The sequence below is a fragment of the Oryzias melastigma genome, linkage group LG15, assembly GCF_002922805.2.
Source record: "Oryzias melastigma strain HK-1 linkage group LG15, ASM292280v2, whole genome shotgun sequence".
Taxonomy (NCBI): Eukaryota; Metazoa; Chordata; class Actinopteri; order Beloniformes; family Adrianichthyidae; genus Oryzias; species Oryzias melastigma.
The window spans coordinates 20,565,775-20,590,932 of record NC_050526.1 but is presented as its reverse complement, the minus strand read 5'-3'; the positions used below and the strand labels follow the sequence as shown (position 1 = coordinate 20,590,932).

At 37.2% G+C, this 25,158-nt stretch overlaps 3 protein-coding genes across 5 annotated transcripts in view; 2 read left to right on the top strand and 1 right to left on the bottom strand.

Annotated features, from left to right (window-relative positions):
• Positions 1 to 8,787, bottom strand: part of zcchc24 (zinc finger, CCHC domain containing 24) — a 43,027-nt gene extending 34,240 nt beyond the window's left edge. Inside the window, exons 1-2 of the mRNA XM_024296485.2 lie at positions 8,270 to 8,787; positions 5,108 to 5,308 (exon numbers count right to left, since the gene is read on the bottom strand). Coding sequence (XP_024152253.1) covers positions 5,108 to 5,308; positions 8,270 to 8,509 — 441 coding nt within the window. The 5' untranslated portion in view covers positions 8,510 to 8,787. The remainder of the gene's footprint in view (positions 1 to 5,107; positions 5,309 to 8,269) is intronic.
• A 1,826-nt stretch (positions 8,788 to 10,613) lies between these two features.
• Positions 10,614 to 21,865, top strand: anxa11a (annexin A11a). Its single transcript, XM_024297436.1, has 15 exons — positions 10,614 to 10,756; positions 14,377 to 14,643; positions 14,763 to 14,836; positions 16,002 to 16,220; positions 16,329 to 16,416; positions 16,564 to 16,658; positions 16,919 to 17,032; positions 17,201 to 17,291; positions 17,386 to 17,465; positions 17,591 to 17,647; positions 17,887 to 17,980; positions 18,580 to 18,675; positions 19,682 to 19,740; positions 19,827 to 19,949; positions 20,032 to 21,865. The coding sequence occupies exons 2-15, from the start codon at positions 14,379 to 14,381 to the stop codon at positions 20,089 to 20,091; spliced, it is 1,515 nt and encodes a 504-aa protein (XP_024153204.1). The 5' UTR covers positions 10,614 to 10,756; positions 14,377 to 14,378; the 3' UTR covers positions 20,092 to 21,865.
• Positions 21,866 to 24,049: 2,184 nt separating this feature from the next.
• dlg5a (discs, large homolog 5a (Drosophila)) overlaps positions 24,050 to 25,158 on the top strand; it is a 39,086-nt gene continuing 37,977 nt past the window's right edge. For 2 of the 3 annotated variants that reach the window (XM_024296596.2, XM_024296595.2), the window contains exon 1: positions 24,050 to 24,819. In XM_024296596.2, coding sequence (XP_024152364.1) covers positions 24,516 to 24,819 — 304 coding nt within the window. In that variant the 5' untranslated portion in view covers positions 24,050 to 24,515. The remainder of the gene's footprint in view (positions 24,820 to 25,158) is intronic. The other variant, XM_024296597.2, reaches the window with a different exon arrangement.

Here is a 25,158-nt window from a genome sequence, read left to right as displayed (position 1 = left end):
TTTATGATCATAAAATACAGAAATATGTAGTTTTTGCCCCAAACATATTTCAATGCTAGTAATAGAAAACATTCAAAGTAAATGAATTACATGAAATTGAATGATAAGTGGTTAGATCACTCCTGGCAATAGCCCTTCTCCTAAGTGTTTGTATTGTACTGCAATAAGTATTTCCTAATGAGGAGTTTTGGCCTGTTCTTGTCTTCAATTTTATAATCCAGTAACATTTTAGGCTTTCAGTGTAAACAGATTGAGTTAAGTCACAGGATTTCAGGTGGAAGTCTTTGCTTCCTAAACCATCTATAGATAGACTTGCTGTTTAAAGTCCCACTCCGATCATCTTTTGAGTTATTCTAAAAGCGTTACCAGTGGTCTTTGAATTATGTTTAGCTGTTTGCCCAAATTAAAAAAAAAAAATGTGTCAAATTTCTAGGACATAGTTTCTGCAGAGCAGCAGTAGTTCATTAGAAATTTGCCTCCGAGTTGTGGATGGGATCGTTGGTACGGAGCAACCCCGCCGCCATTTCCACTGGGGAGCAGGGAGCTAATTCTACGTCACAAATATGATCATATTCAAACTTTTTTTTTTCTTTCCGTCTGCTCCTGATTCCCAACAGTTTGAATAAAGAAATTCTAAAAAAACACAATTTTAAGCTTATTATTAATTAATGTCCTCCATCATCAGAAAAATGCCACATGAACATGTCAAAAACACTATTTTCATCATTGTTACTTTAAGCTAATTGACCCTTATATTGAGGTCATAACTGATGGCTAGATGTTTGAAGGAGACCTGGTGGCAAGATGGCAGCTTAAAATCATTAGCCAGAAGGATCAAAAGTTGGAACAAAACCCTCCCCTGACCACTTCGGTCCAAAAATATTCTTGTTTTTGGTTAGAAAAAATGTAACTTGTGACCCTAGCAGTTACACTTTTTTGCATTTTAAGCTTTGAACCTTTAGCACCTCAGATGTTTCAAAACCTACATTGCTCTTTGACATACCATAACTTCTCACACGATCGACGTGATTTCTCTGATCTGCAGAGAAAAGCGTCTTTGTGCTGGTAAGAAACACTTTGGCTGAATCCGAATTTATCCCCTACCTCTACAGCTTCTCCCTACCCCTCCAATGGTAGGGGCATTTGGATTTTTAATGGCTAACTCTCACGGGGGAGGGTTCTACATTTTTTAGCTTTTCTTCACATAGGTGTTCACTGATGCACAGAAGTTTACATTTAAATGTAATACTTTTTGCTTTAGCATATATAATTGGCTATATAATTTTTTTTTTGCTAGCTGAAATTGTACGCAGACTCTTCACAAAAAAAAAAAAAACGCCGGCTCAAATTTTATGAAAATAAACCAGGGGTTGCAGCCACCGCTCTGTCTTTGAGGTGAAGAATCCACTCCGAGAACTGGATTCGTTGAATCACCAAAAGGATCAGGAGCAGAATCAGCCGTGTCTCACCGCTCCCACAGGGGGAGTCAAATGTAGAAGAACAAATTTTGTTCGCTCAGGTGTTTGACAGCTTTTGGGCAAAGGTGAGATGAGTTTTTGTTCTCAACAGTGGGTTTCAGCTTCGAATCTTCAAATCGGATTACATTTTCATTCATTCTTTCTCAATGAGGAACCAAAAACACAATTTTCTAAGTGAGAAAATGAGAGAACATGTTAAAAAAATCAAAAACACAATTTTCCTCGAAGTGAGTCTTTAAGCAAAGATGAAAAAAAGGTTTAGAACTGCTTTATAATATCATGATTCTCAAATTCCAGCAACAGATGACGCAATTCCTTCACAGTGCAGCTTGGAGCTGTCATGTAGATGTTTCATCAGTACATGGCTCTTTCACAGAGCTCCAGAGACCAGTCATCATACGTCATAAAGCAAGTCAAAGCATTTTAATCTCACATCTGCTTCTCATTGCCATTCCATGCACAGAACGTAGGGGTTAGGCGAACTCAACCCAAACAAAGGGAGATATGACAAAAGGGGAGAAGCATTAGAGAGATACACAGGGAGGAGATTTAATCACAGAGAAAAGGAAAAAAAAAGCTAAATGCCACAGTTCCATGGTAAAGAGTCATAGTTCTGCTCTTATAAAAATGGGTCACTTTCCAGCTACAGTCCAAACCATGAAGCTTGCCTTCACGAGGAGCCAAATTACACTGTTAAAAAAGCAACCCCGCCGTCCAATCTCACACATAAACTCAAATTTTCTTTTAAATCTTTTTTATACATTCATTTACATAGTCTAAAATTTCCATATGTATTTTCTACTATATAATTATGGATACCACCTAGTGACTTGTTTAAAGTATAAATGTGTGCAGATGTTTTCACTTTAAAGTAACAAAGACTTATTACATCTAATTTATAAAAAACTACTCTGATGAAAATCATGTTTTCTATGTTTTTAACATGTTCTTGTAGAATTTTTTTGATGATTGAGGGCACATATAATGAAAATTAAGCTTAAAATTGCATTTATGAGTATTTCTTTATTCATATGCTTGTGAATTGGGAACAGACAACAAATAAAAAAAGTTTCAAAAAGCCAGTAGCTGTGACGTTACAGTAGAGACTATAGTCTCTCCCTGCTCCGCTCCATTCTGATGGCTCCACTTACAGACAAATAGATCCATTGATTTCCTCATCTGAGCTGGCTCAAATTGTAAAGCTGGATATCTCCAATATTGCTCGCCACTTTTGGTTGCGCCAGGTTGCTGTAAGCTTGCGGGAGGGGATGTAAACAAAGGAATGATGGGAAATGAGCGTCGCCTCAAGGTGCATTCACACGATTCCCCCAGCAGGGGCGGCCAGTTTCAATGTTCAGTCAATGGTACAGACGTAAATTGAGGCAATGTGAAGTCACGAGGTGCGATTTGAGCAACAGGTGCAGCGTGGTGGCCTGGCTTGATCTGAGCAGCAAGCAGCGAATTCGCCGCGTGGCAATAAAGGAGTGGGCCACGTGAATTTGTCGCGCAAATCCCGTTTGGTGTGACTACACCTCTACTCCGTGCCAACACCCACAGTTTAGAAACAAATTTCTGATAAATTAATGTAGAAACTATGTTACAGAAAACAGCATAATAATAATCAAAGAACCACTTGGAACACCTTTAAAATAGATCAAAATGAATGTAAATATATATCAGTGATGGTACAAGAATGGTTAGCATTCTAGAAAATAGCGTGTAGGGAAAAATCGATTCGGCGATATATCGGGATATTTCATTTGGCGATACTTGTATTGATTTAAAATTCTGAGGAGACGACATTTAAATAATTAATAATAACCTAATGACCACTAGTGGGCAGCACACTGACTCTCTTTGAGCATCTCTACACCGCGACCAAAACAACAACAAGATCTCACGATAACAAGCTTGTGTTAAATAATCAAATTAAAGGTTTTTTTTGTTATGAGACATTTGCTACTTAGTTTTTACTTAAGATGGATATAAAACCAAAACTCTGTGCCACGTTACTGCTAGTATTGTATGAAAACGTGGGTTGTACTGCTTCATAGCGGCTCAGATAAAAACGAGTGATTGTACTGGTACAGTCTTGAGATATATCACAAAGGGAGATGTATCACAGTTACGGCTGCCATGATTAGTCGACTATTTGACGACAAATCGACTAATATAATAGTTGACGACTAATTTAATTGTTGATTAGTTGTTACTTTATATTATATGGAGTCATAATATGGTAAAGTTGAAAGTTATGATGGCATTCTGCTCGCTTTTTTGCCTATTTTGGAATTTATTAAGGTTTTTGGGCTATTTTGGAGTTTGGCTAATATTTGAGCTACATGCTAGGTGTTTTGGCTAATTTAGGATTTTTTCTTATCTTTTAGGCTAATATGGAGTTAGCTAATATTACTGCTGTTGCTAACTGTTTGGGGGAATTTGGGCTTTTTTTGTTTTTAGGCTATTTTGGAGTTTAACTAACATTTCAGCTATAAGCTAGGTTTTTTAGCTAATTTAGGATTTTTTATCTTATCTTTTAGGCTATTTTTGGAGTTTAGCTAATATTTCCGCTGTTGCTAGCTGTTTTGGGGAATTTAGGCTTTTTTGTTTTGTTTTTAGGCTATTATGGAGTTTGGCTAATATTTCAGCTACATGTTAGCTGTTTTTGGGGGGAATAGGCTTTTTTGTTTTTAGGCTTTTTTGGAGTTAGCTAAAATTTCAGCTACATGCCATGTGTTTTGGCTAATTTAGGATTTTTTTAAATCTTTTAGGCTATTTTGGAGTTTTGCTAATATTTCCGCTGTTGCTAACAGTTTTGGGGAATTTAGGCTTTTTTTGTTTGCTTGTTAGGCTATTGTGGAGCTTAGCTAATTTAGGCTTTTTTATACTATTTTAAAGTGTTTAGCTAATGCTATATATCTAGTTTTTAGTTAGCTTAAAGCTAATGATGGTCAAGGTGTGGACTTTACATATAGTTTCCACATGACCTGATTAGTCGACTAATGGAAAAAAATAATCGTTGATCAGTCGACTATTAAAATAATCGTTTGTGGCAACTTTAATTACAATATGTATTGCATCGCCAAACTCTTGCCAATACACACCCCTACTAGACAGCATGTTAGTAACATTTGGGACCCTTATTTTTAGGAGTTCCTCCAATTTTTGCAGCTTTAATTGTTTCACTTTTGGCAACTGCACCTTCAGACACATTTTGCAGGAAAGCCCTAGAAACCTTGAATTTGTGTGTTTCCTACAGAGATTAAACATTTGAAGAAAACATCCACCTCTACATGTTTATTTGAACCCAGCTGAACATATTTGTTTGTGCTACGTAATACTTTGCCAGTTAAGATGCACACAAATACACACACTGACACGCACACACAAATGCGCGCACACACGACTGCAGAAGACAGAGGCCACCCTGTTTAACAAGTAGGTCACACCAGGTCCTAAAAGAGCTAAAGAGAGTCAGGCAGAGAAAGAAAGGCAGACTCAGGCAACAACAGCTTTTGGTGCCACCACTGGTCTTCTGCAGGGGTTTGAAGACAGACTATGTAATGCAAACATAAAATTTGTATTTGAAAGAAATGAAATAGAGACAAACTGCAGGTTAGAAGTCTCACCTGAGGGCAGTCTTTGATGTAATGACCCTTGTTGAAGCACAGGTGGCACAAGTAGTTGGGTGGAGGTCTTTTGTTGGGTTTCCTTGGCTCTGAAGAAAGGGAAAGGTCTGAGAAATGGTCCGTCAGCGAGTTGAGTCCATCTACGATGTTGTTCAGGGAGCCATAGGGTGACACATTCTTATAAATGTTGTTGTTTAAGGCCTACAAAACAACATCAGAAATGGATGTGACATTTTTACTTTCACGGAAAACATCAAAATTGTTACTTTTACTCTCTTGTGTAATAAAAAAAAATTAAGGCTAAAACAGTCTTTCTGGATGCTTTTTCTTATTAAACTTGGAGGATTTGGCAAAAGGCCCAGCTGTGCTTATGAACTGGAAAAGTACTGAGGGAAAGATGGGGGCTTTACAAAGAATGACTCATCATAAACAAGATGGGGGGGGGGGGCATGTTTCTTCACCAGCCTGTGAAACATCAGCAGTGTCACCACGCACTGTTGGTGGTAAACTGTCCGTGGTCAGACTGTGTCACTCACTTGGGGCCAAAGCGTGCAACGTGACAAGCAACAATGCACACGACGCCTATCCTCTGAATATTAAGAGCTGTAAAAGCTTTCCTTTCTCATTTATGTCTTCCTCGGATCCAACAAAACTACAGACAGGGACTTTTAAATGTCAACTAGTCAAGCAATCAGCTCTGGGAACAACAACAACAAAAAAAGTCTTTCCAGTCATCTGCCTTGAATTTTAACCATCTCTCTCAAACCAAGCTTCAAGTAAAAACATCACTGAATGTGTAGGCATGTTGAAATCCACATTTCAGCTCTTCATCCCGTGTCTCACGTTGGGACCTAGGTTTATGTCGGGGAAATGATGTTACTGTTGATGTTTAATTTCACAGAACAGAAACTTTCGACCTGGCAGCTTAGCCGCGAACGCAAGCCAGCTCTTTATCTGAAGGCTGTGAGATCGCGGCGCTAAACAGCTCCAGCTTTAAGACCCATGTAGTCATTGTAAATCATGCATTTAGCTTCTCTGAGTTTTTCCATCATCTGTTCCTACTTGTGTTAAATGTGTTACTTTTTTTTGTTTGTTTGGTAAGCTCGAATGTCAGTGCAGATTTGGAGATTATTTTAACAAATATAAAACAGAATGTGTTGCTTTAAAAAAAATGTATCCAAACATCTGCAAATGTATTTGGCATCATGGAGGGGGGTAGGAGTGGCAGTGGAAGGGACAATGAAGCTACATGTCCGCCCCTCATACTCAGTGCCAGGTGTCTCGGATATTTCGATGGCTGCATCAGCCACATTAATAGCACAGCATCACAGCGGTGTGTCAGGTTGCATCCTAGAAAATGTTTTATATTTTTACCACATTGCACAAATATCATTTTCTTTCAATAACAGATCTGTATGTATGGATTAGTGTAGCATACTCTGAGTATCCTGTACCTGAACTATACAAACCTGATAAAAATACTAACAAATGTCGGGCAATTTTGAGTTATTTTGGAACGTTTTACAACGTATTGCAGACCAACACCGACGAAAATTGTGTTAATATGTATTTTTTGCATAATGGAGGACATAAATAAAAAAAATTAACCTTAAAATTGGCATTTTTGGGACTTTCTTTATTCAAATTGTTGTGAATCAGGAGCAAAAATGTTGTTAAAAAATGCTTAGGTGTGTCATAGAGGTTACGGTGAATTCCTATTGAACCCCTGTCACTCTGCTGATATGTTTTTTGATTTTGGCTAAAAATTGCATAATCACAATTAAAAGACCAATGTGAATACTTTTAAATTAGATCAAAATATGATCGGAGTGGAACTTTTAAACTGACGTAGCAGAAAGAGTTTACAATGGTTGAGAATCTTGCAATATTTAGGATCTATTAGAGTCAGCATCCCTGTCTAAATGCTTAATGCATTTGATTTGGGTTCAGGTGTTGATAATTAAATTCAAATGATCAAGATTTGTTTTTTGAAATAATTTTTATCCAAAGACAATTTTATTTTGAAAAACAGTTTTCTTATGTAATGACAAAAGTTTCCTTGATAAAATGAGGAATTCTTACATCAAAGTTTTGAAAACTGATCCTGCATTTTCTTATTAAAGTGGATTTTTCTAACCCAGCTCTAGAAGAAATTACAAAATAAATATTGATCAATTAAGGCAAGTTTGTATAGAGTTCAATTAACTTCCAATGGCCTAAAAAATCCATAGACAATGTTTGAACAGAGCTTACAGCAGATAATACATAACTAAATGAGCCCCTCTGTAAATTGACACTTCTCCTTAATTGAACTGTTGCATGATCTTTCACTGAGGGAAAAGAAAAACACATTTTGAACCACTCATTTAATCATCCGAGTGCAGCAGTGGTTTATTTTCCTTGGCTTGTAAGTTGCAAAATGCCCCGCACCCCTTAAACTATTTCCAGACCTAATGTGTGTTCTAAATCTTATAGAATCCTCTGAACTGAATGGCATTGCACTGTTGCATGTAATGCTGCAGAAACCCGGTCAGTTTCCACACATCCTTTGATACAAAATTAGTAGCGGATGGTGAAATTACCATTAATGCACAGTGTAATAAACAAAACTTGAGAGGATTTTTTTTTTTTATGTGCATAAAGTGTTCAACTGAAGATGAGGGTGGGGTTGGGGGTCCTGTTTGTGCACAGCTGGTTTGAAATCTGCCCCCCGTGTGCATTACCAGCATGTTTGTCCCTAAATTTACTCCCAAGCTTCAAAAATAGACAATTTATAAACTGATTTTTGTGTGCACAACAACCGGATCTATTTGAAGAAGCTCAGTAAGGGATAGCAGTGCAGGACAGGCCTGCATGGAAGTCTATTTCCATCCACTGCTCTTTTTACTGCAGCTTAATGTATACATCTATTTATATATAAAATATATAAACCAGATTTCTGCAACTCTCATAGAAAACAGACTCAGATTTAAGGGATTATTAGAAAACGTTTTCATTATTTGTGTAACAAATCAATAAGTTGTAAGTTATTTATAAAATCTATCATGTTAAGGCTTTGATTTTGTATTTTGCATTGGAAAAACTCAACCTTTATTGTGAATTAACCTATTTATGCATGAAATGGTCCAAAAGTCCATATCCCCGCATTGAGAGAAGTGTCACCTCGTTTCGCTGCAGCTGAAAGAAGTTGTTGAGATAGTTGGAGTTGAGGGAAGAGCTCAGGTCCGCCGCTGCGGGAGTCTTGCTGAAGCTGAGATCCGGGTGGGAAGAGTTGGGTTCGGGTCGGAACGCGTCAAAGGCGCTGGTCTGGTGGGGGTCTTGCAAGGAGAGGTAGACCCAGTTGAGAAGCTGCGCGGGCTGGTACACGGAGGCACTCGTGTCTATGGCAGACAACAAGCTCATCTTTCGACTCGAGCGGACTCTCCGCCGCGGACTCGTCTTGGAAATCGTCTTGCTTTCCGCTCTCCCCCCGTGCCCCGGCGGATGGACTTTTCCTCTTGCCGTAGAGCAGCGCCCTGTCCTCCTCGCGCCGGGAGCTCCTCGAGCGCGCGCCCCAGTTGACAGTTACTCAAAAGCCATTGCGCTTACATGTCAGTATATCAAAAAGTTTTCCCTCTGCTCCCCATGGTCCGTTATCTTTCTCTGACACAGCGGGGCAGAGGCTGTTTGAATATGGGAATGACCCGAGCGCTGCGTCATTGGGGCGAACAGCCAATCAGCGCTCGAGGTTCCTGAACAGGTAAAAAGATGGAATAAAAATCAACAAACACTTTTGTTTTCCATCATTTGTTTACTTTTTTGACATTTATATCATCCAGGATAATCAATTTACTCATTTTTTATGATGCAAATATTTAAATTGGAAGAGCAAAGATCAAAGATACAGCAGTCAAATAATCAATAAAAGTAGTTTTCCAGCTGTAGGTCTAAAATGGTCATGGGTGACCTATGACCCCAACACTGCTTGCAGGGAACCTGAAGATGACAGGGTAGAAACTATATGGAAAATAATTAGGACTGTCTCCCTCTAGTGGTGAATCTCAAAAATGTCACTTACCTGTTGCGCAACTGCTTTCATTCACATTTTCTTTTTTATTTCCTGCTTTCTAGTAAAAAACAGCAAACAAAATGACACTATTATGAGCTAAAATATGTAAATAAGTGATAATAATCATTAATAGAAAAGTAAATCTTAATATGTAAACCATCTGGCTTGAATTTGTGAGTGTTGACACACGTTTTATTTAATGTTTCACTCAAATCACCTTTTGGTCTAATGTAAAAGCATTGTCATTGTTCTTTTTAAATATGATTATGCTGTTTTTAGTCAAATCTGTTTTGTTTTTTAGAACAAAGTTTCTGCAGAGTGGCAGGAGTTCATCAAAAATTAACCTCTAAGTTGTTGGCATAAGCAGTAAGCCCGTCCCCACTTCCTGTCACCCATCTGTTTTTCCTGTATAGCTTACTTCTTTCCCGTTAAATCTATAATGGACGTTTGCTTTATTGCTTTCATTGTTTTATAGTTTTTATTGTTTAATTATTTTATTTATATTTCATTTTATGTTCAGCACTTTGCTCCTGGTTTTAAAAGTGCTATAGAAATAATTAATTGATTGATTAAAGTTGACTTTAAGGATTTATTTCTCATTTTTTGGGCCTTCTATAGACAAAACTCTTTCATAAATTGCTGACCTTTTAACCTACTCTCCTAAGGTCTTCAGATTTTTTTTTTTACAAATCCCAAGAACTTGCTATTAAACTAGAGGAGAACTTGACTTTAGAGCTGTCTCACTTCATCTTTGGAACGCCCTCTTTTTGTCACGATGACAGATCGACTCAGCTAAAAATTGTTATTTAGGCGTGTTTAGTTTATTTTTTTTTTCTTTGTTTTCGCCGTCTTTTACTTTGTTTAGTATGTGATATGTGTATGATGACTGGTTGTAATTTTATGTCTTCTTACTGTTGTGAAACACTTTTATCATTTTCATTTGAGAAAGGCACTATAGCAATAAACATTTACTACACTTACAAACCCCTACACCCCTATCCTTACCTTAAAATGAAAATGGCGAGCACTACCAGCTATCCAGCTGTACAGCTTTGAGCCAGATTCCAGCTCAGATAAGGATTTGTCTCCAAGAGGATGCATTAAATGGAGTCACCACCTTTTTCCAAATGCATTTTTCAACTGCTCCTGATTCACATTGATTTGAATAAATAAATACTCCGCTTTAAGTGTAATTATCTTTATAAATGTCTCCCATCATGAGAAAAATGCTACAAGAACATGTTAAAATCACCACCTCATTTTCATTGACGTAGGTCCTTTATATTTATTGACATATTGTTACAGACAAGAGGTTAAAGCATTACCTCATGGGTTAAATTACTCAACATACCTATTCTACAATGGACCTATTGCTAGTTATCATGTGGCCCTATTTGTCACACTTTCCATAATGGCACGCCTTCACAGCATAAGTGAGGCTCTGGGCTGTGTTTGTTTATGGTCACTGTGAGGAGAAGCCCAGATGGGCGTGTCTTCTGCATGGAAAAAGGGAGCCCCTCCCACACCACGTAAATACAAGTCAAGTCTTCCATAAGCTCTAGTAGAAAGAAGTTCAGGAAGAGCCCAAAGCGTTATAAGAAGTAAGTGTTAAAATATGTACATTTAAATTATTGTTTTTATTATTATTTTAGTACTTGTATTGTTCATACCGTGTGTCTTTAAAAAGGAAAAGGGTGGTTTTTGAAACCTTTCGTGAGGCTTTTCTGTAACTTCGACGTCGACGTAAATAGCTTTACGTTATCTTTTTGAGTACTGCCTGTACCCTCCATATACGGTTATAACTTTTTGTCATTTTCACGAGTTGGTTTATTCATTATTTGACTAAAAATATTTAGTTACATTAAATTAAAGTGGTGATGTAATTAAATTTAAGTCTATGCTAGTTAGCTAGTTTAGCTAGCTACCATCGGTTATGTTTGGCTAATGTTGTGGAAAAAAATGGTTTTGTGCCTTCACAACTTAATTATGTTTTTTTTCCGACTAATCAGAACTTTATTTATACTTTCTCTTATTCACTATTTGACTTGAAAAGGGCGAACATTCTGGTTAAAGTAGCTTAGCTACGCTGCTGTCAGTTGCTTGAGGAAGGAAATGGTGTAAAGAAGAACCACGATAGAACAATTACTATTTCATTCTGAAACTGGATTGTCAGCTTTTTAGGAAAACAACTAAACTGAAGCACGGAAGCTAAACCTGAAATGGGATTAGAACACTTTGAAAAGGGAGTGGATGGAAGAGGAAAAATGTATTTATTCCCACCTCCTTACACCAGGGGTGTCCAAATTTGATGAGGTGAACATCTTTCTATATGTATATTTTTTAAACTGTAGTGGAATACTTTTGATTGAACACATTTTATTTTAATCAAAATTAGTCAATTTGGCATTTTTCCACACTCTTCATTGTGTTTATTTGACGATGAAGTTAGCTTCCGGTGTGGTGCCAAGGTAAGTTCCCCTGTCAGAATTTTTATCCCCTGTCTTAGGCATCGTTGATTTGTTTGTAACGCTCTTATTTTGTCCCCAAAAGCATAAAAAAGAAGGTTGATGATCACAATACACTATTCTGAGGCTTTTGGGAGTTTTTTTTTTTAATTATTATTATTAGTAGTAATTTTTTAAATCATAATTGCATTTTCCTGCCACATTTCTATGTGAAATGACAACTTCTTGTGTTAAGAAATAAAGAAAAATTACATGTGTTTGACTAATTTACGATAAAACTTGCAATTTATGAAAGTAACTTTGTGAGGGAAGCATGTAACATCATCATCATCATCTTTATTTATAAAGCGCTTTAACACAATTTTAAAATTGAAACAAAGCGCTGAACATTAAAAACTAAAAAGCGTAATAAAACAAATGTAATAAAATAAGTGAATAAAGATAAAAACAACATAATAAAAGGTAAGAACATGATAAAAGAACACACAGAAGGTAAAAAACATACAGTAAAATTTGAAAGTAAAATCAGAGCAACATCTCATACGTGAATAAAAGCCTGGCTATAAAAATGAGTCTTCAGTCTAGTTTTAAAAATGGACAGGGAAGTGGCTTGTCTAATATTTAGTGGCAAAGCGTTCCAGAGCTTTGGAGCACAGACAGAAAAGGCTCGTTTCCCTCTGCATTTCCTTTTGGACCTCGGTACCTCCAGGAGAAGCTGATCAGCTGACCTGAGGCACCGGGCTGGAGTGTAGGGAGAGAGGAGCTCATCAAGGTAAGGCGGGGCGAGACCACTCAAAGATTTAAAAACAAATAAAAGAATCTTAAAGTGAACTCTAAAATGGACAGGCAGCCAGTGAAGGGAAGCCAGAACTGGTGTGATGTGGTCCCTCTTCCGTGCTCCAACCAGGACACGAGCAGCAGCATTTTGAACCAGCTGCAGACGTGAGAGGGACGACTGGCTGATCCCGAAATATAGCGAGTTGCAGTAATCCAGCCGGGATGTAATGAAGGCATGGATCACTGTCTCAAAGTGCTGTTGGGATAAAAACAACAGAAATGTATTAATTACTGGTAATTGTTGTTTCTACTGCAAATTATTGGGGGCACAGATTCTGGCAGGCTGGATCAGCAGCGGCCTGACAGAATCTGTAGCCCCTGTCGTATTACATATAATATGAGTGGGGGAAAAGAAAATCAAACATGACCCTAAACTCCCTAAAGCTCCAGAATAAAGTATATCACTTTCACCCACTTTCTTTTTACCCTTTTGAGGGAACTGAGTGTTACCAAACAAATCAATGATCCCAGAGACAGGGGATACAAATTCTGGCAGGGGGAACAATACCTTGGCACAACACCAGTTCACAACTTCTGATTCGCGAGAGCACTAAAGGAACATTCCACTGTATTTTTTGCACTAAGACCACCTAAGAACGGGTCCTGTTCAAAAACTGCTGCATCTAGACAGCTCAAACCTGGATTAAATGATGCTTTAAATCACAAAGAATACATTAAACACAGTTTCTGATTTGACAAAGCTTTAATTGATTTGTGAAAATGTGAAACGTGATTATTTTTATTGTGTTTTTTGCTCTCTGACCACCTAAGAACAGGTTTTTTAAGAAAAGATCTTGAAAGTGTTACACATACAACACACGACAGTGTTGCTACAGGTTTTTGACAACCTAAAAACATAAATTTGCCAACAAATTGTCTACTTAATTTTTAGAGAACGCTAGGGGCCGGACATTAGTGATTTTCTGAAAGGAGCCTTCGAACTAGTGGAAATTTGAATATTGGTTACGCTTGGGACACGCTTTGGACATGCCTGATTTACACAATTATAAATGCATCTTCTATATTGTAGATTAGCTGGTGACTTATTCCTTAAAAATTGACATGAGGAACTTTTTCTATTACTATATCAATTAAGCATATATGAAATTGTAGGTTTTCTTTATAATTACCCAACATAATTGCTTTTGTGGGCTAGTGGTTAGTATTCTGGCCTCACAGCGAGAAAACTCTCGTTTGAATCCTGCCTCAGTCCTTTCTGTGTGGAATTTTTCATGGTCTCCCCATGTATGCATGGGTTTGCTTCAGACACTCCGGAGTATGTCAGAGTGTGCACCCGACTGGCGATCTGTCCTCGCCTTTGCCCAACAGTAGCCGGGATGAGCAAACCTGTGACCCTGATAAGATATAGCAAGTCAAGGAAATGGGTGGATGAAATTGCTTTCGCTTTACTCAAATTAATAAAAATAAATTCCAGAATGTTACTTAATCAATACCTTAATTGGATCTTTATCTTTTGGACTTGATAAATACATGAACATTGTTTCCGTGATGGGAAAATTGAGCTGGAATGACTCTGTCACTTAGATAAGAATTTACGCAAAATGTCAGTTTATTGGAGCGAAGGCTTTAAAACTAATCTTAAACAAACTACCTCCCATAAAATTAATTTGATGCAAATGTTCAAGGATAAAGACTCTGGCCCTTACTTCTATCAGGGACATAAATAGGCCTATTTGCTTGTAAAATAAAACATTTTACCGTAAAAGTTTAAAGGAATGACCAAAGAAATTCCTTTCCGTAACTTGAACTAAATTCTGTTGAACCTGTGAGAGAAAACCTAATTATTTCACGTCTACAAATGCTAAATTTATTTAAACATGTTTAATACTTGAGCATCACTGTGTAATGATTACAGTAAATTATGTAATCATTTTTGATCATTCTTTCTGTGTTTGTAGAAATGAGTTACCCAGGATACCCCTCTCAGATGGGTGGATATCCACCACAGCCTGGGGCGTACCCTCCCCAACCGGGGGCTTATCCACCTCAGGCAGGTGGATACCCACCACAGCCTGGAGCATACCCACCTCAACCATCTTACCCGCCTCAGCCTGGAGTTTACCCTCCTCAGAGTGGGGGTTATCCTCCCCAACCTGGTGCTTACCCTCCACAGGCTGGAGGCTACCCGGCACAGCCTGGGGGTTATCCACAAGCACCACCTCCAGGTTAGATAATATTCAATTGCTTACTTTTGGCTTGTAAAATATAAATGTATTATTTGTTTTCATTAAGATAACACTTTTGGATGGATCTTTGTTATAATTCTTTTTTTTTTTTACTTCAGGAAGTTGGGGAGGAGGCCCTGTAGGTGGATATCCATCTATTGGAATGGACCAGCTATCCAACCCTGGCTACATGGTAAGTTTAGTCAGTTGTAGAGGTGGGATTTATGGCTCTATGGAGGGAGCTGGATCTTAGGAGTCCATTCATTTCAAAGAGACACTCATTCAGCTCCTTTTTATTTTTATTTACTTTTTAGAAGCTAGCCTGGAGTTTATTCATTTTATCCTGGAAATAATTACAGGAAGGAAGGAATGATGGGCTGAGATTGAGATCAGATTAGATTTCCCACCTATAATTTAATTATAATTATTCAGAAGTATTGACTATAGATTCATTTGACATTTGTGGATGGAATTTTAAAAGTCTGACAAGGATTCACTGGAAATATTCCATGTTTACCACTAAAATTGTCCTTTTTGGAGTATTGTCCTCAACCTCTGGCTCTGAAGCGGTCTGCGGGCACATTGTTTACACAATCAGCTGTTGTCGCTTGACAACAACAAAAAACAAAGCAACCGGAGATCACAGTAGAAACTTAAGAAACTGGGGTCCTTCAGAGTTTGTTGAACTCTTTTGTTGGCGTTGTTGTATCTGCGCTCTTCTATGGAGTGAGGGCGGATCCACTGACAGGAGCAGGATTGACAAACTGGTGCGGTTATCCAGTTCCCCCAGAGTTTGCAATTGTGGTAGGATAGAGGATGATGTTTTGGAAACTGAATCAATCATGGACAATCCTCTTCATCATCATCATCATCACCTTCTGCTTGAGATCTTAGGGCCACTTGGGAACTCCCTCAGTCAGAGGTTTTAACACCTTGTTGACAGGAAGCTGCGTTTTCGTAGATGTCAGCTGTTTGACTCTACAATGCCTCAGTATATTTTAGTGTTATTTATTATATATCTGCTGTTTTAATACACCTATGATGGAAACAAGGTCATTCCCAATTTGTAGGATCAATAAAGTTTTATTCTATTAAAAAAATAAATAAATAAATAAAGAGTGGCTTCCAACCAATCACAACTTACTTCCTGTCATTCATGTTAATGACACATTAATGATACATTAATGGAATATATTCCTGCAGGTTTTCAGAGCTATTCTGCTTAAACACCTAATTTAGCTCAGTGTTGACCTTTATTCATGTACACATATTTATACACATCCATTTTCACCTAACTTTCACTCAAAGGCGGGTGTAGTGTCTTCTCTAACCTACAGTCGTTTGGCTTTCACCCACAGCCAGGAGGACCCATGCCCCCAAACCAAGCGCCTGCTATGGGATACCCCGGCCAGCCCGCCCAGCCGATGCCTGGATACCCCAGGGCACCGTCACCCAATCCATCTATGCCTGGTTATGGCATGGCCCCAGCACCGATGCCAGGGTACCCAAGTGCCCCGTCTGCCATTCCGTCCATGCCAGCCTATGGGGGAGGGGCCATGCCAGTCGCTCCTGTAACTGTAAGAGCAATGATCGACATAAACAATATTAGATATAAACAAATGCTGCTATAATTCTTCATCATATTATTGCAGTAACGCTGTTGAAATTTTAATAACTTATTTCAGAAAGGATTCAGGGGAACCATCACTGACTTTCCTGGAGCAGATCCTCTTAAAGATGTGGAGGTTCTGAGGAAGGCCATGAAGGGCTTTGGTGAGTCATTATGAATAGAGTCACAAGCAGGTGTTCAAAGATGACTTCAGTTTAAAGTTAATAATATAACAATTAAAATAGAGATGAGTAATGTTTTTGTGATTATTTTTTGAATTATAATCCTAAACATTGTGTTTGTCTTTCCAGGAACTGATGAGCAAGCCATAATTGACTTGCTGGGGAGTCGGTCCAATAAGCAGCGTGTACCATTGCTCCGAGCCTACAAAACTTCATACGGGAAGGTAACGGTCTTCTTTATCGTCTCAATATTATAACATTTTGGTCACAACTTCTTTTCTTTGAAGCATATTGACATTTAAAATTAATATACAAGTTAAGCAGCAGAACCAACTATCTATGAATGGTTACACTGGTGACCAGCTTTAAGTTAGTCGGTCTAACAGTAGAAAAAAATATATAAAAATTACTCCATGTGCCCAGCACTTGGTTAAAGCAGTTTTCATTGGTTCTTGTGAATTACTTTACGATCTCTCTCTTTTAGGACCTGATCAAGGATCTTCATTCAGAATTGTCCGGAGACTTTAGGAAGCTGGTCATGGCCACGTTAAAGACCCCTGCTGAGTTTGATGCGTCTGAAATTCACAGTGCCATTAAGGTAAAAAGTGTGGCATCAATTTATAAAATTCTGATCTACCAATCATTTAACAGAGTTGAATAAATGTTATTGCCATTTTCGTTGTTACATAAGGAAAACAGGATTTCTTTTTGTCTTTTTCAATACAGACAAGTCCAGATATTCTCACATTGCATGTTTTCTTGACAGGGAGCAGGTACTGATGAGGCCTGTCTGATAGAGATCCTGTCCTCTCGCTCCAATGCTGAAATTAAAGAGATAAGTCGGATTTATAAACAAGGTGAGCTGCAGCAAAACTACTAAAGTAAATTTGTATGTCTATAATTGTAAATCTTCATTTTGTTTTTGTCTTTTTTACTTATTTGTAATTTCAGAGTATAAAAAAACCTTGGAAGACTCAATTAGTGGGGACACCTCAGGGCACTTTCGCAGGCTCTTGATCTCTCTTGCTCAGGTAAGGTCATAATAAACAACCCAGTTTTCACTTATGTTTATTTAAAAATACTGTGATGATTTCTCCTACCTACTTATTGTACTGCCCTTTATTCTAATCGTGTTTATGCTAATTTGCGTTTGCAGGGAAACCGGGATGAACGAGAGGCAGTTGATGTCTCCCTTGCTAAACAGGACGCTCAGGTAAATCTTAGCTCTGTTTTGTCAGTTATCACTCATTATATTATCTTTTACTCTTCTATTTCTGTGTTTTAAGAGCACGTTTTGTGGGATATTTAATCAGAGTACAAACTTTTGGGGAAAAAAATTAAAACTATTTTTTTAAGCTTTTTTAATTACATTTCTTTTAATTTCTGTGTTGTTTTGTACCAAAATGTTCACTTTTTGTGGAACTGAAGATTTTCTTTATTTTTCTTTCATAGGCCCTGTATGCTGCTGGAGAAAACAAACTGGGAACAGACGAGTCCAAATTTAACGCTATCTTATGCGCAAGAAGCAAAGGTCATCTCAGAGCAGGTATATCATTATCTATTTTATGTTTAGTATTTCACTAAAAAAAGAATCAATTAGGTAGAGAGATTAAGTGTGAAGTTTATTAAAAGCGGACCATAAAGTCAACTGCGGAGGAAATTTCACAACACAGCATTATAAGATTATAGACTAAAACGTTCCCTGGATTTTGACTAAATTTGGGCATAATCTCTGAGCAGATATGTCACCCATCAGTAAAAATCTTAGATTGCTAAAAATGTTTTTGAATCCACTGTCTTCTGATGATTAAAACTTTGATTATTTATAATAAATGCATTGAAATACATTATTTTTAAATGACAAATGTTTCAAACATCATGATTTATATTCTCCAATCTAGTGCGCATGAATGGACACTAGTTTTTCTCAGAGACTTCTGGGAAATTTCCAGGGCTCTGGATTTTGAAATTGTAGTTTGGACACTGACAGTATGGTGAAGACCCTGTAGTTCGCTAAGTAGTTTAATCCACTGTCTTAAAGAAGAAAACTAGCATACACTATTTTCCCTGGCACTAGAATGAATTATATTAATTGTGATTTTTATAAATGCTTTAGTAATGCCCTCTGTGTGTGTGTGTATGCAGTGTTTTATGAATACCAGCAGATGTGTGGAAGGGACATTGAGAAGAGTATCAGCAGAGAGATGTCTGGAGACCTTGAGAGTGGCATGTTAGCAGTTGGTAAGATCAACTCTTCCTATGGTTCCTTACTTAATATAATTAATGTTTTATAGTTTTTTTCCAAATACATTTTCATCTTCTTTGATTGAGAGTATTGCATTAGCATTTAATCTTTTCCTTTTGTCTTTTGCAAACACGTATCAGGCGTCTGGTACAGTAACTCTTTAAGTTATGACTCATTTTACCATCGATGCTCTTCATCTGTTCTTTATTTAGTTCAAGTTGGATGCTGTGGACTGCAGTGTTCAAAGTTAACATGGTTCTTGTGCTTCCATTTATTCATTTATGGAACTTTTGTGGTTTTCTTTTCATTTGTCAAAAATAAAATTCAAAGCTGTCTGAATATTTGACCACTAGGGGTAGACATCTTGCAGCTGGAAAAAAGAATGTTTTATTCAGTGGGGCAAAAAAGTAAAATCACATACTATGATTTGAAATTTGTTTGCATAAATAAATATTTAGTCCAATAATAAAAGTGTACCTCACTCATTTTAAATCTAATATTAGTTAGCAAAAACAGATTAAATGATTCATTCTTTCCCTTTTGCATTGAATCTATAATGAAGATCTTTTTCTTTGGGATAACTTCCAGTATTGGTAACTGCCGAGTTGCTGGGTCTCTATTCTCTATAACTCTTCATAAAAATGTATTTGTAACCACACTTTTACTTTTTGTAGTTTTGTTATTCTTACACAACAAAATAATTTAGTTGGTAACTGAGAAGTTTCTAATTGAGTCAGTTCTTTTAATCCAACAAAGAAGTTTTAAAAGCCAAAAATTTAACAAAAAATATTCTTCATTGCAAATTTAGTATCCAGGGTAAAAACAAATATTGATTCAGCTTTTGGTTTCCGTTTGATCATCTTTTTCTCTATTTTTTTTCTTCCCCACATGTGTTTGTATTCCAGTGTGTTGAATGTATTTGCTGTGTTTTGGTAGCTTTAGTGATCATATTTCTGTCTTCTTTCTTCACTACATAACAGACTTTTGTGTTCTTTGTTTCAGTGAAGTGCATTAAGAACACTCCTGCCTACTTCGCTGAGAGACTTTATAAAGCAATGAAGGTTTGACAAGACTTGACTTTATAATTGTTTTCATTCCACGTGTTCTTGAGGACACATTGTATTCATACGTGGGTGTTTGCTCACAGGGAGCTGGGACTAAAGACAGAACCCTGATCCGGATCATGGTTTCCCGCTCAGAGGTTGACCTGCTGGATATCCGGAAGGAATTTCTCAAAAATTATGGCAAATCTCTGTACACGGCAATTTCTGTGAGTATTTATGAAAAATGCACAGCATATTAATATTGTAAATATAAAATATGTGGATTTATTTATTTATTTTTTTAAATAGGGAGACACATCAGGAGACTACAAGAAACTTCTGCTGAAGTTCTGCGGTGGCAGTGACTGAAAACCTCCAGAAATGGAATCGATCGATATTCCTGGCTATAGACAACCTGCAAACCTGCATGCATGCTATTACAATCCTTTTAATGCAACGTTTACAAAGTTATACAAAGACAGCACATTATTCATTTTCTATTTATGTTTCAACTAAAGGTTTATTTTTGTCTTTATAGGTTTACTAAACGCTAAATTTGATTACAAGTGGCCATTAAATGGATTTAAAAGCACTTCAATTTAAATTTCACATAATTTTTTTTAATATTTAGAAAAAAAAGTTACACAGATGTGCCATGGACTATGATTGTCAATAATGCTGGACGAAGAATGTAATGTAGGCTTATAGCAGCTAAGTGCCAAAGTAACATTGTGAAATCTACTCAATGAAAGTCGTGATTGAAAAAAGGGGTCTAATTTCGCAGTTTTTACAAAAAATTAAGAATATGTTGCACTTTTTATTCAGCCAATGTGGGCGATTATTAATCCAAATCTTTGGAGAAATTTGGAGGAGAACATACATGTTCAAACGTCTAATTTAGATGGAAGAAAAATCTAAATTCCCAATTTACATTTCTTTTAAAAACTACGTTTTAGTTTTCATTTAATGTTTTACTTTTTTTTTTTATTCCCACTGCTATTTTTGATAAATCAGCTTCAACCCCCATCATTTATGTAACTTTCACTCCTCAAAACTCCACTCCATGTTTGCATTTACGCGTTTTGTTCATTTCTTTTAAAGAGGAAACTCTCATTAAGTCGCAACATATCTGTTACTTTTTATCCTAAGCATGTTTTGTGATATTTTCCTTCAAAAAGATACATTTTTATGTGTAACATTGTATTTTTATTTGCTACATTTCTTTTTAAATACCATATGCATAAGTTATGTGAATTCCCTCACCATAATTCTGATCAAATTTCAACTTGGGAAGTCTGACAATCAATACTTATGAGTGTTTTAAATACCTCACAGTTTGTTCAATCAATAGAGACCGAGACCTGCTGCTGCTTCAGGAGCTCCACGCCTTATTAAGTCCTGTTGGCTTCACTTTAAAAGCTGTTGACCAGCCCTGCCTGTATAGATGTAGTGATGCACTTCACTGGCTGCAGCGGGGGAGTGTGAGTTAACTCTACAGTAAATAACCTGGCATAAGCCTCGGGGAATTGATAGCAGTCATAAAGCGGGCCACATTAAATAAGTCTGCAAAGCCAGGCTGAAAGGCTTTTTTTATGTCATGTCTTGTTAAATTGGCTAGAAATGCCCCAAAAATTTGATTTGTTTTCAGAAAAATGTTATACGATGGTTTCAAAGGCTTCGATATATTCTTGTCAACACTTTACTATTATTTTCCTGTTTGCAAAAATTGAACATGCTGTTTATTAAAATGCCAAATTGAAAGCTATTTTTACTGTTTTTGTGATGAAAATGTGTTTAGTTTTGCTGAAAGGTTATGGCTCGCTTATATATGTACTCAAAAAGAAGTATGGATATCTGTCTTCTTGAACGCATGTTTTCTTTTGAGACTTTCTAACAATGTTTTTATGCTATCTGCCAAACGGAATATCTAGTTTTACTGGGAAAACGTGCAAAAACTCATGTCAAAAGTGAATGTAAACCAAACCGACTGTCTTGCCTCTAATGTTTCAGACACTGTTAGTTGAGTCTATTCAGACTGGCAGCAGAAATAAAGCCATAAAAATCTTCCGTTCGAGACCATAGGCCAAGTGTAAATGATGTATATCTGCGCTGACACTCTCTTCAATAAAAGATAGGGCTAATATCTGTGTTCCTTTTTGCTTTCTGATAAACAAATCTTTCCAACAATGTGTCGGCGAAGCAACAGACAGCCATTAAACACCACTTCAGTTGTCTAAATAATAAATTCACTCCTATCCTCCAGATGAAATGTATCGGCCTGTCTACTGTCTGCATCCTCTGCACCAGGATGCAGACACAATCATCCAGTCTGTCGGCAGTAGGCATCCCACTTCCCTTTGATGTGAATGAATTGTAATTAATTTTTCATCTAAGGAATAGCACATGGTTGCACAAGTTTTAGAGCCAGCGAGACAGAGCAGACGGGAGGGGGGAGAGAGTTGTAGATGTCAGAATGAGATACGGCGCATGCATGAAAAAGGGCAAGCTTTCAGAGGTGTGTCTGCAGAATCAGGCTTCTGTGCCAACACTCCTCTGTCTGGTGCAGAGTGGAGGCAGAGTGCAGCCTTCATTAACATACGGCATCTCATCTTCATCCTCTAATTTGCATTTCATACCCTCATCCATTGCTTACTAGTTCATAAACAGTGTCCCGTCCGCTCACATTTGATCCCTTACAGAGAGGGTACTCTCTGAAATTGGTGGCAGCGCAGCATGCCGCATAAGCCTGTGGCTACAACAGCAGCATTATGCAGGGGATGAATGCATCACTTACATTTACATCATGGTATTATTATATAAAATGCTTCATTGAGATATCTGACTTGTAGATGGATTATTGTTTCGATGGGGCCTATGTAACTATTCTGATTTTGTACACATTTTTATAATTTTCCAACATATCTAAATGACAAGAAATATCAAAACGTTAACCTTGAAAAATTACAATTTTAAATTGAATTTTTTTCTGTTCAAATGTTTGTTTGAATAGAAAATTACACACTTTTATGTGAAGATCTTCTCAATTCTCTCTTAGTTAAAAAAACCTTTATTGAATAGAAAAGAAAAGAATCACTTATTTTACAGAATACAACAAAATCCCTTGTACAATAAAATGCAAAAAAGAAAACGTATATAAGAGGAAGCATAATGTCTAAAAAAATTAAACAAAATATGTATAACAGCAAGACATAAGGTGCTATAAACACATTTACAGAACATATAGACAAGTGCTGCCAAAACAACATTTTTACACAAAATAAGCAGTGATGGACATGAAAAACAAAATATACATTAAGAAATTGTAAATAAAAAAAAATTTGAACAATTTAATAATAAACGAAAAGAAAGTTTACTCATAAAACAGGGAAGTACAATGTTTCTCTGTATGGTATGCTTTGGGAGTATATAAATATTTTAAGAATGTTATAAAATCAATGAAATTCTGTAATAAGTACAAAAATAGACATATTTCTTCAATTCAATTGTTGCCCTTTTTTTGTTTCTTTTCATTTCAAAAACAAAACATCTTAAAAAAGGTACTGCATCTAATCACACATTTAAGAAATTTAAACTTCAGGTTTCTTTGTTGTTTACATCATGGTATTTGTTTATTTGTTTTGAATGAAGCCGACAGTTGCAATTTTGTGTTTTTTTCTTTAGTTTCTAGTTCATATATGGAATTGTGTTATATTTATTTGAAGCATTTTTTTAAATTGATCTTACTCTCTTTTTATGTATATAAAATGGGGCATGAAAAGTGATATATTAATACTATTTTTAGGTTTTTATTATCAACATAAAAATAGATTATCAAATGTTTAAAATTTTTGTTTTACATTTTTTAAAATTATTTTAAGTAGCTTAAAAGAAAATGCCCAATTATTACAAAGTAGAAGTACAAATTCAAATTCTTGACATTTGATAAATATTATGTGGGAGTTTGTTTATAGTAATAATTCTCTGACTTTATTCTAGTGCATTTTAAGGTAATAATCTTGCTTTATTCCAATTTATCTCTCAATTAAAAAAATAAAACTTTATTTAAAATAAGCATCTTCAATTTTTTTGCTCATAATTTTACGTCTATATTCTCTATTTTTTATTCGTATGGTGGCCGTAACACTCCGTCGTACACAGCAATGACTAAAACATTTTAACACAAAAAAGAAAAGAAAAAAATCTCTTTTTTTTCCATTTGGGTTTTTTTCCTTTTGACGTACTATGGAGTAATGTTTACGCCCATTGAAAAAATGGGTGTGCTTTGTTTAGGGCCCGCCCCTTTTGACCATATACGGTCATTGAACGGTGCGTTGATTGACACGGGGCAGCAGCTGCTGAGTTGCTCAGACATGGCGGAGGATACAGTGTAACTGTGGCTCAGCGGAGGAGTTCCGTGAGTTTTCCCAGTAGTGGAGTCGGTGAAGGACGCGCGAAACGATGCAGAGGACGAGAAAACCGTCTCCGTCCGAAGCGTACCGCGAGGGGAACCGGAGAACCAGCTGAACTGCTAGACGGTAGTAAGATGGGAAAATGTATCGCTGTTTAGTGCAGTCAACAGCCCTGGGCAACAAATATGGCTTCTTGTGCCTTTCTCAGTATGCTATAAAAATTGTTCTCGCGTGCAACCTAATGCCGTGGTGGCTCCGGCGAACTTCTGCAACCCGCGATAAGTTCCGTTCCGAACCCGCTCGGTACTTTTGATCGGAAAGGACCTTCCATCCACTTCGCCGTCCGTGTTAGCTGGAAAGCTACGGAACTACAAGCGAATAGCAATGGAGCCAAAGCACAAAGAGTTGCTCGACCAGTGCCACCAGAACTTATTGGAGTCCATAACCGATGCGGACCGAGTTATCGAGCTGCTCATCGTCTCTGGTACCTTGACTCAACTCGACAGGTTCGAACTGGACCAGAACTGTTCGTCCAGCGCCGAGAAAGTCGACCACCTTTTGAAGATGCTGATGAACAAGGAGAACGACCATTTCTCCGACCTGTGTGCGGCTCTGGAGAAGGCATACCCCGACCTGTACGCCTCCCTGTTCGGCCACAACGGCGGGGGACCCGTGGACCACTCCACCGGTAAGATCCTCTCTGGAACCCGACGAACCATCAGCCCAAAGCGCAGTGAATGCTCTCTGGGTGGTCTGGTGCAGGAGGTCTGCGTGCATAGCCCCTCAGATGTTAGTTATTGTCCACTGAAAACTAAACAAACAGCGTTTCTTGTGCATGTGAGGGTCAAAACATTGCATTTTTCTTCTAACAATCATTACAGCTCTCTAAATGTGTGCAGAACTTCATGTCCTAAGTTGACTTTTTACATTTTCTTTACACCAATACTGCACTACTAATACATTTATCTAAATCTCTGCAATATTTCAGGATGATTCAACCCCTCACAGACCGACCCCCCCCCCCCCC